This window comes from Falco rusticolus, chromosome 2 (genome assembly GCF_015220075.1).
Source record: "Falco rusticolus isolate bFalRus1 chromosome 2, bFalRus1.pri, whole genome shotgun sequence".
In the NCBI taxonomy this organism is placed as follows: Eukaryota; Metazoa; Chordata; class Aves; order Falconiformes; family Falconidae; genus Falco; species Falco rusticolus.
Genome location: NC_051188.1, coordinates 83,827,182 through 83,842,055, shown reverse-complemented (window position 1 = coordinate 83,842,055; position 14,874 = coordinate 83,827,182). Strand labels below are relative to the sequence as shown.

Here is a 14,874-nt window from a genome sequence, read left to right as displayed (position 1 = left end):
ATTTATAGTGCATTAGCTACTCTTCGGTGACTTCCACGTATGGGCACTCTTAAGAGAGCCTGGGCTGTAGCTTGTTCCACTTCAGGAACGGCCGCAGCAGTTGGTGAAGTAGGTAGAGCACTGGCAGTATTATCTCCATGCATGGCTGCATGCTGGCTTCCTGATGTGGACAAGTCCTGCAGCTCATCATGTTTAGGTGATCACTGAGGCGTGTTGAAAGAAACCAAGTTGTTCAGGCCTTGGGGGAAGTCAGGAGAACTGTGTGAGAAATGGAAAAAAAGCCGTCCTTTTGTTCTTTCCTGTCTGAAGAGAATTTTTGAATATTAACGTTTATGTTATTTAGTCAGTGAATTTGCACTGTAGGAGGTGCCCATGTGTTCACCTGTGGTGCTGTAGAAGACCAAAACTGTGATAGGTGCCGTTGTAGAGTTGTATGCACTGAACCTCTGGCAACATCATGAATAGTGTAATTTGTGTGGTGCTTGTACATACCATGTGTATTCAGCTGCAGGTATAGGCGTGACTGGTGTTTTGGAGCTTAATCTTCAAATCTTCATTTAATCCTTTGCAAAAGGAAGACGACTATCTAATGATTTATAACAAAGTATACCACAGAGACTAAACAAAATGAAGTAGATCAGCTGAATTATGGTAGTAGCGTCATTGCTGAAAGATGCCACCACATCTATCTAAAGCAAAAGAAAAGTGATCATCTTTTTAGACTTCCTGCCATCCTTTTTGAAAATTTTCAAATTTCCAAATTAAAAACCAGATGATTAAGGAAAAAAAACCGCAGCAAACGGATTCATATAAAATTACAGATAAGTCACTGCTTAAACTGATTAGTCTCTGTCCTTCAGCAGACAGTGAGTGTCTTCAGAGCATCAGTGGTCCCAGACTAGCTGTAAATGAACAAATGCAGGGCATAGTAATTACACCACCACCCCTTGCTGGTAGTGAGAACCCAAGAGCACTGTTGCATTGACTTGTTTCTTGTTTCCTCACCTGAAATACCTGGAGAATTTCTGCATCATTCACTGCAGACGTACCTCTCCAGTAATTCAGTCCGCTGGATTTTGGAGTGTTCCATTTGCTGCAATATTACTATAAAAATCAGTGGATCAGGGAGTTTGAGGGAAAGCTGGAACATCAGAAGGAAAGAGTTTTTTTTTAACAGAAAACTAAGAAAAGCAAATAAAGAATACCTGTGTCAGAACATTCATTGCCTTTTGGGGTCATTTTGTTTGATTCATCAAATAAGGTGAGGTTTTGTATATGTTTCAAGACAATAAAAAGAGGCTACTTCCCCCCACACCCCCAAAAGGGTCACTGTTTCCTAGTTGAGATTTCTGGAGTGAAGGGAGCAAATCTGCTTCAGAGTTGCTTAAGAAAACTTAGAACTTTAATAAATGCAGCTGTTCTGGGTAATACTCATAAATATTTATGTAAAAACTTCAGAGTGTTCTGGCTGTGATGACTTCAGGCAGTTGCAAATATCTGTTTGGATGTTCACAAGCAGGATTTATTTTTTCTTTGTCATCTTAGTTTAAGAAGTGGCTTGAGCTGAGCATGTGCCTGTCTCTTCTGAGCACTTTTCTTAGAACTGGCTTCAATCTTTTTTAAGCATGCATGACTGTGTTGCTGAATTGATGACATTATAGCAATAAGTACCAAAATTGGAGGCCTAACTACTTATAAATGTGAACAAAACTAAGAAGGGCCTTTTATCGTATTAAATAAAGAGGAAGGCTTTGGAAAAGCTCTTAATTTCTCAAAAGTGCATTTTCTTTTAGCAATGTTAGCATGAGGTTTTGGTTATGTACTTCAGAAGTGACCTTTGTTGTCTCCTTTCATTCAGTGTTCTTAACAGAGGACAAAGCCAATTCTGTGTTAAAAAGATATCCAAGAGCCAACACATTTCTGGAAGAATTAAAGCAAGGTGACATAGAACATGAATGCAGAGAAGAAATCTGTAGCTATGAAGAAGCAAGAGAAGCATTTGAAAATGAGGAAAAAACGGTATGTTTTGGTGTGTATGCAAAGATGGGTGGGGTGTATTGATACTAACTTTTGGGGTGTGCTGAAAGCTTGTATGTTTTCCAGCATTGCATTAGATTTGTTTTTCTTTTTGGCCTGTTTCTTTAAGCAAATAAAGTGTACAGTGGAGATGGATAGACTGCACAGCAATAACACTTGAATCCTGCATTGCAATTAAACTGAATTTGAACAGCGTAGAAGTCCCAAACATAGTCATGCTTATAAGTGTTGTGAAAATTGGCAGCTGGGAAGAAAAGGAAATGAATTAATACCCCTACTTGAAAAAGGAGGGCAAAACTGTCATCTGTTTGTCAGCACTGTTTACTCAAATAGCGTATGTACTGGTTCTCCTATCATCACACACTTAAGTCTGACCTGGATGTCATAAATGAAGTTGTCCCGCTTAGAAGAAATGATGGGATTGGGAGTGTTATGGGGAATATATAGAAGCAGAGGGCACAAGTCTTCCCTTCTCTCATTCCTGCAGGAATAACATGTTTATTGAGTATGTTCACGTGGAATGAGTGAGCAACTGGAAAAGCTTTCCATTTAAAATTCACCTTTGAATCCAGGTGCTAATGTAGCTGGCCAAAGTGTTCAGTGCCCAGACTATTAATATTCTACAAATAAGGAAAGACTAGTGCCCACCTTCAAGCTAAAATCCAGGAGCCCCCAGAGAGTAGTATTTAAGTAACAATGATCTAAAACATGGAAAGAGCAATAATTTCAGTGTTACCGTGTGTTATGCAAGGGCAGTGATACATTAATTTAGCGGGAAGTAAGTAGATACTGCCCACACAGAATTCTTGCATAAGTCTTTTGGCTTCTCTAATTAAAAGAAGTTTGTGGGCTAATGGGTCTGCCCATCATGACCCACATATACCTTATACTGCTTCCCAACAAATAAAAACAGCACACAGGTTTTTGATGGTGACCTCTGACTTTTTAATGCAATACAATCAAGAATATTTTTTTCCTTAGTTCAAGACAGACATGGATTAAATTAGGACTGAATTTGAGGATAAATCTAAAGTGAAAAATGTGAGTCAGAAAACGTAACTTAAAACTTCTATCCCTTGTGGGGTTTTGCACAGGGAAATTGTACTTTAATGGACAAAGTGGCACAGGGAGCCTTGCATTTTCTTCCAGAATTTACACGGGTCACACATTCCACTCTTCAGTGACTGTTCTACATCAAAAAACAGAGCTGTGTAAAGGCATACTGAGCTTTGTAAGTTCTTGGCATCTTTTTGTTGGAGGTCATACCTGGAGAGATGGGTAAGGCTGGAATGAGAACTTTCTGATTTATTAAAATGTAGTAGAACATGCAGCGTCTCTTTAAAGCTGCTTCTTTCTGAAGCTTTAAAGTACATGCACACACATGTTTTCTACTTCCCAAACCCAGCTTGGTGTGGCCATTTCTAATGACAGCTCATTGTATAATTAAGTTAGTGCGTACAATTACACAACTTGTGTAAAATCATAACACAGTATCACTTTTGCTTCAGTAGCATAAGAAGCTCAAGTCGTTAGAGAAAGCACAGCCTAAATATGTGCCTCTCACTTCAGCTTCTTTTTCGCCGTTTAGGAACTTTTTCTGTTTTGGTAGGTAGCATTTCCCTTGTGGAGATATTTGGGAAATAGTAAAATAGAAATAGTTACATTTCCACTCTTGTCACAGCCTTTGTGCCATGGTGGATAAGGAGCTTCCAATAAGGTCCTTTTATCTGTTTCTCCTACTGTATCCTTTTTGCAGAGCTCCTTTATTCTGTTGTTGGTAGCTTGCTAATGTGCCAGGCTCTGCTGATGCGCCATTGTGCCTGACCTCATTTACTTAGGCTTTGTTTAGTCCATTGTCCCCCATCCTTACAGCTACTTAGTAAGAATGAACTTCCTGTGTCCCAGGGGAAGGAAATGGATGCAGCAGAATAGGGTAACGATACAGTGTGTTCAGAGTAACAAGGATGCAATGATTTCATAGTAGATAGACTGGAATTCAGATAGGGTCTGTAGCTTATTTTTCTCGTGCTAACTTTGTTTTTCGTAATTTTTCTCTTTGTATTTTTTATCTTGTCCACTTGGTTCTTTGTTTTTCTGCGGTCTTGTAGGGAGGTGTGCAACATACAGATCCTTAATATTAAAATAACATCAAGCAGTTCCCTCAAGTTATTTTTGATGCATGAATTTTTCTTGGAAGTTAGCATTGTATATGTTAAGTCCACATACGTAGCTGTCACGGAAATATTGAATGCCTTTAATACTGTGTGGGCTTGAGGATTTTTATAGTAATTCTGAACCTATTTAAAATGATAAAGTTAATACTATGATGTTAATAAGGCTAGAGCCAGCAGGGAAGAATTTGCAGGACTCTGTGGATAAAATAGGATATGAAATTCAGTGTTGACAAATGTAAAGCATGTGGGGCGAAAAGGAGGATTCATTATATACATGATTGGCTCCGAACTGAATTCCAGAACAAGAGCTGAATTTGAACCTATGAAGACTTGAATTCAGTGCTTAGCAGTAAAACACAAACAAAACAAAATAAAAAACTGATGCCAAGAATCCAAAGAAAGGAACAGGGATCAAAATGGGGAACATAATTAAGTCGTTGCACACTGCACCTTGAATGTGTCATGTACAGCTTGGATCACCCTGTCTCCTAAAAAGCAAATTAGTAGCTGAGGAAGGACCAGAGAAGTGTGACAGTTGACCAAAGACATGAGAAGACTTCTGTAACAACAGTAGATCAGGAAAGAGTTAAATCAGGGAATATGTGGTGATGTGTGTGAGGAGCATGGAGACTGAACTGAAGTCGGTCACTTGCCATCCTTTTGACAGGAGAGCCGAGGGCCTCAAAGGAAACTAGAAGGTGCAGGTTCAAAGCAGATAGATGTATCTCTTCTCACCACAGATAACAGAGGTGTGGACTGCCTTGCCACAGGATGTCTTGAATCCTAAAAGCTTATGTAGGTTCAGAAAACAATGATATAAATGGACGGAAAATAAATCAGTGTGGATCCATTGAATAAAAGGGGTCGGCTTGACTGACGGAAGTTCTTGAAGACACATATGTGGAAGCTGGGAGAGTATCACTGCCTGCTGATGTTTGAACTCTTCTTTCAGCAGTCTCTAATGGTTGTTGTCAGAGAGAAGGTAACAGATTAGATGAACCCTAGGTCTCATCTAGTAAAGCTGTTTATTTGTAGTACCTGTAGCCTGCAGGCAGCACTGTATGTGGTTACTGATCAGTTGTCAAAGGTTGTTGGGAGACTCACAAGATTTGTTCAGAGGTAACCGTGCAAAGTATCTGGGTGTGATTGAAGCTGGTATTAATTGTATTTCCATTAGCTCATTTTTTTAAAATTACATTGCATGAAGATTTTAAAAGCTGGAAGTCACAGATCTTCATTTGTATTTCAAATTTCCCACAAATTTTAAGTATTACAGAAATTGCAAGGTTCTCTATATAGCTTTATTCCAGCGAAATAAACAAAACACTACAAAGCTCTAGCAAGCAGCTCAAATCTTGTCAGCAGCAGATCTAAGGTGATGTGAACAAGTAAGCCTTCTAGCATCAGTCCGTGTGTAATTATGGATGCTGGATAAATACACAGAAGAGTTGAATCTTCCTGCCACCTGAAATTGAGGGCAAACCAGAAGAGAACAGTGTAGCAGGTATCCTCACTTCCCATTATTGCTTTGTTCGCATCCTCTGCCTACTGAATGCCAAGCAGTCTCCTGACTGGCATATTATTAGTCCACCTTTAAAACAAGTTGGATAATTAACCAAGAATCATTTGAGGCTGATGATACTGCCAAATGTAGTAAAGGCCTCAGCTGAAATCCTCAGCAGGGTGCGAGGCTCTTAACTTTCATCTGGATCTCTTATTTGATTCAGCATTCAGATTCAGTTGACTGATGCTGACTCTGTTCTGAGAAGTATTAGAAATAAAAGGGAAACGAAATTCTGGCAAATTGGCCATAACTGTCTTTGTGTGGGATGCCCTTGAGAATTCCTTTTGATTATTTCAGACTGGATTTGCCAAAGTAGTAAGGGGCGTTCAGAAAAGTACTTCTCGTCGGGAATATGTTAGATGTTTTCTAAGTCTTTTCCATTGCGGTTGTCTGATTCTGTGGCCTGTTTAACTTCGTTTTTCAGCCTTTTAAGGCATATATGCCTGGTATTCCCAGCTGTACAGTGCTTGAGCATAAATGATTACTGGAGTGTCCTCTTGATGAAATAATTAACTTGTGATTTATGAAGTAGAAAGTAAGTCCTTTTTGTTGTTGGTCTAAGAGACCAGCAACTGTGGAAGGGATATTTGTGCTGTGAGTTTTTCAACTTTTAAATTATTCTTTAACCTTCTGTATGAGTTCTACAGCAACTTCCTAGACTGTCAGTATTTTCCCCGCTTGGCTTATTTTCATAGGAGTTCGTACAAATCCTCACACTCTGCAAATTTATCCAAGTCCTTTGTGGATTTGCTGGGCATGATTTGACTTTGACCAAGTGGCTTGTCCTCGTCCTGTGCCTTCGCTTAACAGTGCAGCATAGCTTTGGCATGAGTGAGCAGAGAGGGAGCTGCTTGGCAGCTGCGCAACTCAAACCCAAAGTATTAGTTTCCTGCAGTTCCATCAGTATGAACTAGCAATCTTTGTGCTTCTGTTTGACATTCGGCTTGCAAAACTGCAAGCTGGAAACCTGGGGTCTAGTATGCTAATAAGTTTTTCGTTGGTGGGGTTTTGTGGGAATAGTTTTTTGGATTGTTGGGTTTTTTTCCCAAAGAGGAAAATTTAAAGAAAGATTTACTTTTTTTTTTTTTATGACTAAACAAGTGTTTCTTTCTTAGTGTTTTTCACCTGTGAACAGAACTTTATTCCTCTGTCTCTGTAAGATAGCCTTAGACCTGAAGCTCTGTAATTGTTGATGGGGGTTATGTCTGAACTGTCTTGGAATTTTCTGTGCCTTGCATGTAAATGAAAGTGGACAGTAAACAGCTTTCATCCTTAAGGCAGTTCAAACTCTTACCTTAAGCTCTTTATGCTCCTGTCTGGTCACAACATCAACTTGAACATCCCCCACAGCCACATACCCGATTCTGAACTAATTGCCTGCCACTCTGGGAAAACAGCTTTTCTGCTGATTTACCGTGTTACAGAGTGACAAAGAGAGATGCTGGTATGTCAGCTTTCTGAAGAAGGCATAGAGACATCTTCTCCAGCAAATAGAGCTGAACTAGAAGTAACATGGGAACAATACTAAACAGTGGAGAAGGTGCATTTCTTCTGCAGCCTACAACACAAAATAAATTGCTTGGGAAAAAGTGTGATTCCTTCTTTTTTATGAAAACTTCCCTCCTCCTCCACAGAGTCTTTAAAATGACATATCCTTGCATAGTACTTTCGATGACTTTCAGTAAATCTATGCAACTTTGGCCTCAGAAACATTGTACCATTTTATTCCTTTGCTGTGTTGAGGCAGTAGAACAATGAAGTGGGAAGTTTGGTTCAAGTACAGACAGTAACATTTAATTACCCTAATGAATCTTTTCTGCGTTTTCAGTTGATAATATATTTATTATTTATACTGCTAAAGAATCTAGTTAGTTGTATTCAAACCAGATGGAAGGGTAATAGGTAACAGATCTTCTTAACTGCCTGGTGATCTAGTGGGGAGAGGCGAGGAGTTCGGTTCTGTTGGTTTTTATTACACAGAGATCCCAAAAGTCCATAGTTGTACAGCTGTCATTTTTTAATGTTAGTTTCCCTCCTCAAATACATTTTTCTGAAGTTGGCACAGCTGATCTGGGGTTCACTGTGGAACGTTGCATCAAGGAAGGCCCTTGTAGAGAAGTATTTAGAGACATTAATCCATTTTCCAAGACTTGCTTATTTTGTTTGATATCATTGCTACCTAACTAGCTTAGATGATTTGTACCTGGGCTTACATCAAAGAGGGGCACTGTGATGAACGGCTTGTGATGTCAAGCCTTGGAATTTAGGAAAGATGTCTGATCCTGGATTGCTGTAGGAATGAACTTTTTTCTTTTTTTCCTTTTTTTTTTTTTTTTCCAGCTGCCTATAGGTACTTGAGTATAGATGCAAGAACAACTGAATTTATCTTCTGTAAAAGAAAATCTACAGAATAGGCAGTTGTTTCATGCATATAGTATTGCTCTTAACCGTCATAAATTCTAATTGAGAAGCACTGTGAGCATGTGTTCTGTCCCTGGCTTTGCACAGGGCAAGCTTCGCCTCCACAGTAGAGGGGCCATGCTGCTTCTGGACTCGGGCTGCCTCTGAGATCAGTTTGGTGGCATTATCTGTCTAATGTCGATCATGTGGCAGCAGTCCTGAACTAAAAAAACTGATGGATCTGATTTGTCTGTGCACAGTCCGTCGGCAAACTGAATGCATCATTTACTAATAACTGAGCAATGACAATACCAGTTTTATCTGGTGACTATATGTATTTATAATACTTGCATGTGAGACGTGTGCTGTCATTTGAAGTCGATGCTGGCATGAGTATAAATGGGTCAAGTCTCCGCATTTTTAAAGAAAACTAAAGGATTCAGTGTTTCTGGCATGAATTTGCTTGGGTATTTGTAAATATATTTTTTTCAGAAATTATACATGACTATAAACCACAATGGAAGTGTTTCTTAGTAGGAGAGATCTTATAAGTGAGGAGGACAACTTTTTTGAGGCAGGGTATGCTTTTATTTCTACTTTTTGGGGGTTTTTTATAGCATTCACTGCAGAGAAAATTGGATGGCAACATGATCTTTGTGCTCCTAATTGTGCATATTAGTATAGCAAAGAGTACTTTTCAAGTACTGGTGTCCTCCTTCATCTTTATTTTCGCTTATTCATGTTTTCACTTTCTGTTCCATTTATCTGTAGCTGTGTTGTCAAAATTTCTAGAATACAATAAGCTGTGTAATATTCTCATAGTGCTGGAGCTATTTTAAACTATGAACAGGGAATGTGAATCAACTCAAAATAAGCTCACAATTGCTTTATGAGACAGGGGGAGGGATAAGTCTAAATTATGAGATGACAGTACAACATAGTTGTGCTTTGCCAAAATGGTCTTGTCATTCCAAAACAGTATTTCCCTGTCAAATTATATTAGTACAGTATTACAATTTTAAAACAAACAAAGAAAACCCTAACTTTTACCTTGAGTGGTGCTGAAAATTTTTGATTGACCAGATGGCTGATGTGCATGCTGATTAGTTTCTTATTATTACTACTATTGTTATTATTAATTATTATTATTGTTGTTGTTTACCTAGTCCTGTCTGTGCTGCACATTTATAAATACTAAGTGCAGACACATAATCTTAAAAGCAGTGAGGAGTTCGTTTTAAAAAACAAAATAACATTTTGTGTCACTAATCACATCAGAAGAAAATTTGGAAGTTTATTGTGCGTGTTTATCCATATCAGTTCTTATTTTAATCATTAGTATTTGAAATGCCTTTTTTTTTCCTCATGCATTTAAAACAACTTGATTACAGTGATTATTGTTTTTTTTTAACTGCCCTATAGTTTCTGACTTATCCTGTCTTGCTCTTCTAGAAGGAGTTCTGGAAAGTCTACAAAAATGGACTTCAGGGAGAAAGTAACACAGGACATACCTGGTATTCATTTTACCTTGCATTTCCATTAATCATTGGCCTTTTTGTTATCCTCATTGTCATTTTTGTCATATGGAGATGCCTGTTTAAAAAGAAAATGCGTAGACAGTCGGTGTACGTGCATAGGGGAGCCCACGAAGCAATGGGTGATGGTGCTGTGACTGATGGCAGAGGTCCTCTTCCACCGCCTCTCAGCATTGTTCATTCCCCACAGGAGGAAATGTATGAAGTCAGTGGGCTCTCTCCAGGAGGTCTGAGCTATACGGATGGGCGGTCAGACTCAATATCCACAAGGCTCTCAAACTGTGATCCTCCTCCTTCATACGAGGAAGCCACTGGTGAAATCAGCATGAGAAGTGAAACCGAACAACATTTAGATCCACCCCCACAATACGAAGACATTGTGAATTCCAGTTCAGTCACTGCAATTGCACTATCTCCTGTTGTCACCAGTACTAAGTAAAGCAAGAAGAATGCTATGGACGTTTTAAAAATCACTAATCATTTTGTAGCACTTTATCTTGGCTTATTATGCATTTCTGTAATTTAAAGGACTTGTATAACAAACTTCACTTTTGTTTTAGATTCACTTTTCTTTGGGTTTGGGATTTTTCCCCCTGCGGCAGGTCTTAAAAGATAAGAAATCTGTATTGGGAGTGTAGTGCAGATACAAAGGTGGTGCTCTGTCGCACTTCTCAAAAGTACCTCTGCTTTGAGGGATGTTACTTATTTTATTGCAAACATTGTCCACATTCCCCACAAGATTCATGGAATCCCCCTCCCCTTTCTTACTGCTGACCATCAGAATTGCCTGATAGGGAATCCTTAAGCAACATTTTAGTTATTTACACTAAAGGGGACTGATTTTGCAGTATTGCCTCTTGTCTGATTGGTTCCTTTTTCTCACTTGGATTTTTGCTACATGCTGCACCCTGTGCTGGGCCCTTGGAAGGCTGAGAGCGGTATGCCTTTGTGTTCAAACCAGTATCTCGTTAAGAGTATGCTGGCATAATAGCAATAATTTTCAGAGTCCTAGCAGAAGAGGTGTATTCTAAAGCTTTTGCTGTTACAACTCAAAATTCTGTAATGTTTAGAAGCTAACAATTCAAGATACTGATTAGTTAATTTAATAGTGCACTTCTTTTCTGTTCTGCCTTTCCTCTCCGTTTTCACTTGTGCATTCTAGAGGTGAGAAGTGTGCATATATGAACTTTCAAGCTCTAAAGTTAATGCAACAGTACATAATGAAATACTGAAGTACTCAAGAGTGGATAAAATCCTGATCATAGTCTTCCTACCATAGTCTTCACTGGGACCAGGGTATTATCCATAAACATATTAAACCCAAAGTTATTACTTTCCATTTTAAAAGGGAGAAAAAGGGAAAGCATTCAGTGTGTGTGACTTTTTTTTCCCCAACTATGAAATAAAAGCGCCTTCCCCAAGTCCTGATATTCTTTTGTCTCTTGCATACTTACGTGTACCATGTGTGCACCTTGTATGGTGGCCATGGAAATCCTTTGCAGAGAACATAGATTATACCTTTTTTCAACAGCAAATATATTTATTGCTTATCCATTCCAACAAGGTGCTTCTGTTGCAAAAGTTAACAATATGTTATGATGAAATAAAACTACTTACATTTTTCATTATTTCTAAGACCAGTGTGGTGCTTTTATCCATGACATGAATTCTTTAAAGTGCACTCCATTTTCAGCGTACACAAGTCTTTTTCTTTTTTTTTTTTTTTTTTCCCCCAGCTCTTAGGTTACAGGTGCTCGTCAGAGTAAGAGGTGCTGGGAAGCATGTTAGTCCAGGCTGGCTGCAGAAGGTGTGTGGCCAGCCTGTCTCTGCTCTCTCCAGCTGTGAGCTGTGGGGCCCACCTGATGTATGGCAGAACCGTGAGGACCCACCGTGTTGTATTTCCAAGAACATGATGCAGAAATAATCCAACCATTAGTCTGAAGTGACTTTTTGAGGCTGAAGAGGTGTGGATTTCTGTCAGACTTGAAGCAAGTTGGAATAGAGGCTTGTACAGAATTTCAACCACCTGGTTTAGACACTGATGATAGTTAAGGTGGTGCAAGCTGTAGTGTAGCAGTACTTTTTTCCCAGCTTGATTTAAAAGTTTTATTGCTTGGTTCAGCTTCGGAATATTCATTTGAGGTTTTTTTTGTTCCCATGCCAAGGTAGTGTGGTGGTATTGTTCTGTGTTCTACTAATCGGTTCGCACCAACTGCAATGTATTTAGCCCTGAAGGACTGCTGTGATATGTCGGCTTTCTTACAACAGAAACCCAAACTGCATCTTGTTCCGAAGACCCCAAATGAAATGCCAGTGCCATCCGTTTGAAATTACTCTTAATGTCTGAGATGTGTGCTGGTGTCTACTGTCTTGTGGGGGCTTGGCTTGTCTTTTCCATAAGGAATTTTACAGAAAGCTGCTGAAAATAAATCTGTGGTCATAGATGGGTGTGTATATGCACACTCTAAGAATTTGATACAATGTATTGACAAATTAAGGCTTTTATAATTCATTTCACGTACTTACTTTTGATGAGAGTAGGTTGCCCGAGTTGTTTACTGGGGATTTTCAGTTGCCAAGGCAAGTTGTATTAAGAGTTCGTCTATGAACTCCAGGCCAAATTGTTGTCAAAAAGATAACTCTTATTTATTAAATATAATAGATATTGGGCAGATAAGTACAATATGTTCGGACATTTGTAGTAGGACTTGCCTGGTTCTTGTTTTAGGACTGTCTGGCCTTTTCTTTGAAGTGGTTTTGGCTCTTGTGTGTCATGAATTGCCACTTGTAGAAGTTAAAGCTCCTTTTATACTGAGCAGCAGTTAATATACTGCTTTAGGCAGACGTTACCAAAACAAAGTGCCTCACCTCAACCTGCAGGAACCAACTCAAAAAGAGATGGTATTTCAACATCCATGCCATATTGGCATCTCTGTGCCTGCTAGCACAGCTAGTAGTTTTAGCAGTAATTTTCCTTGTTTGGATATAAGACTTTACTGTACAAAATGCATGGAGATCACCCATTTCACAGTAGGTCATTCAGCAGCTGCCATCATCCCATGAACATGGGCAGTGTAGTTTAGACATGAGCTGGCTTTTTTTTTTTCTTTTTGTTTTTTGTGGGTTTTTTTTTGTTTGGGTTTTTTTTTAATTACTCTTTATTTCACTACCACTTTTAATAGCTTTATGTTTCTGCCTCCTGAGTTGACTGTGTTGCTGTATCCTGTAGAAACTTCTATGTGCAATGCAAACGTGATGCTTGTTTTTCCAAAAAACCAAATATCTAAAATTATCTATGAGTTGAATTTATTGGGCTATGCCTTTTCCATGTACATGGGCATGAAAGCCATTGTAGGCTCTAATCTTACATCTTGGTGAATAAATGTCATAATGAAACTAAACTTGAGTGTGACAGTCACCCGAATGTATTACCTCTAAGACATGAAATGCTTTCTCCATGTCGGAATAATGTCAAATTACAAATTATTTTGTTCTGTTTTGTGAAATGCAGAAAGATATCTTAAGTCTTGTGTCTGGCTTTTCTAACCTGATTGAAAAATGAAATTTCATCTGTACTGGATTTTTATACAGCTTTTTTTTTCCAGGTCACTTAATAGTTTTACCAATCCTGTAATTGCATTGTCATGCAATAAATATAAATTTATAGTTGTACCTGTAAAAGTTTTGCAAGTTTTAATGCAGTACTGTCTTGACTGACTGGTGACATGAATAGTCAAGATACTGCCTTTCCCACTTTTGAATGTAACATTGAATTTAATCTTGGATCAGGACTGAGATGATTTATCTACTACAACTAATTTAAATATATGTCGCTGTTTCAAGAAATTATGGAAATTAATTATTTGCTTAGATGTTATTTAGCTTTAGTGAAGGTTGTTCTGACTTCACTGGATGTAACCTCTGATTACAGTATTGCATATTTTAAATGGGTTTGGTTTACATTACATTATCCTATTTAAACATTTTTGCCTATGTTTATAGAAAAATTTTTGTAACATTTGTTTTTCAATATGCTAAATAAATTTTTTTAAGATGCCTCTAATGTTTCAAAATATCAATTCTACACAACTACAGTGAGAATTAACTGTGTATTTAAGTGGTGGTCTTTTAATTTCCATTGTTATTGTACTTAATCAGTTGCAATGAATCAGTTGTTTTGATAACTTTAAATACAATTTTGTTGGCAGGTAGACGATATTCTTACAAATTTCACCCTCAATGTTAATCAGATTTGTGAATTTATTGATTTTTCATTTCTTAAAAATCATTTGTTGTAGCCATAGCTAAACAACAGTTGCAGGCAGAGGGGAAGCAGTAATTATTCTCTGTTACAGCAGATTGAAACGGTATACTGTAATAAAGAAGTGTTTTAGTCAGAGGACTTAATTTCAAATTTGGCTACAGCCATTTGAAAGAAAGCGATTGCAGACTTTTGCATGAGCTCTGGAAATGACATACTAATAGCGAATGAAGAAAAAAAAAAAGAAAAAAACAACCACCAACCTTGCAGCATAATGATCCCTGCTGGAAACTAAAGATCTGCATACCAGTCAAGACAAATGTTGTGTCGTTCTTTCTCGCTCAGCTGCTGGTAAAAATGATGTGTCCCTATTTTTCCCTAGCTTACTGCATGGCCAGAGTCTTTTGGAGACGTTGGTGAAGCCCAACAGGAGGTACATGTCATAGAGTTTCATGAACACAAGTATGGTTTTGTGCTGGTCATAACAAAACTGTAAGAAGAGCCGCTTGAAGTAAAAATGTGTGTGTGTGACTTTCCAAGCCATCATGTGCACAAGGTAGCACCTTGCTCCCCTTGGTAAGCTTTTATTTATGTAGCTTAGACCAATGCCATCAAACTAGAATGCGCTGTGTTGGGTTAAGTGGCATTCGCTGTGCACATACACGTTCAGTGTCCTGACCATACATCCATCAGCATTAGCTAATGTGTTTGCACATGGTTCAATGCATGATTGCTTCTGCATGCCTGGCTTCTAGCTACTGAAATGTGGCAGATACAATATTAAACTGGTATCATGAATCTCAGTGTCTATAAAAATCAAATCTTCGTGCCAGGTTACTACTGTTGAACGTTCATTATTTGTTTCATATGCCTTGAACACTGTTCTTTGCCACTCTAAATCAC

At 38.4% G+C, this 14,874-nt stretch overlaps 1 protein-coding gene across 5 annotated transcripts in view; it reads left to right on the top strand.

The window, feature by feature from the left end:
• PRRG1 (proline rich and Gla domain 1) overlaps positions 1 to 13,770 on the top strand; it is a 35,197-nt gene extending 21,427 nt beyond the window's left edge. For 3 of the 5 annotated variants that reach the window (XM_037377304.1, XM_037377306.1, XM_037377305.1), the window contains exons 4-5: positions 1,859 to 2,019; positions 9,628 to 13,770. In XM_037377304.1, the coding sequence (XP_037233201.1) occupies positions 1,859 to 2,019; positions 9,628 to 10,149 (683 nt within the window). In that variant the 3' untranslated portion in view covers positions 10,150 to 13,770. The remainder of the gene's footprint in view (positions 1 to 1,858; positions 2,020 to 9,627) is intronic. The other 2 variants (XM_037377308.1, XM_037377307.1) reach the window with 2 other exon arrangements.
• Positions 13,771 to 14,874: the final 1,104 nt, after the last annotated feature.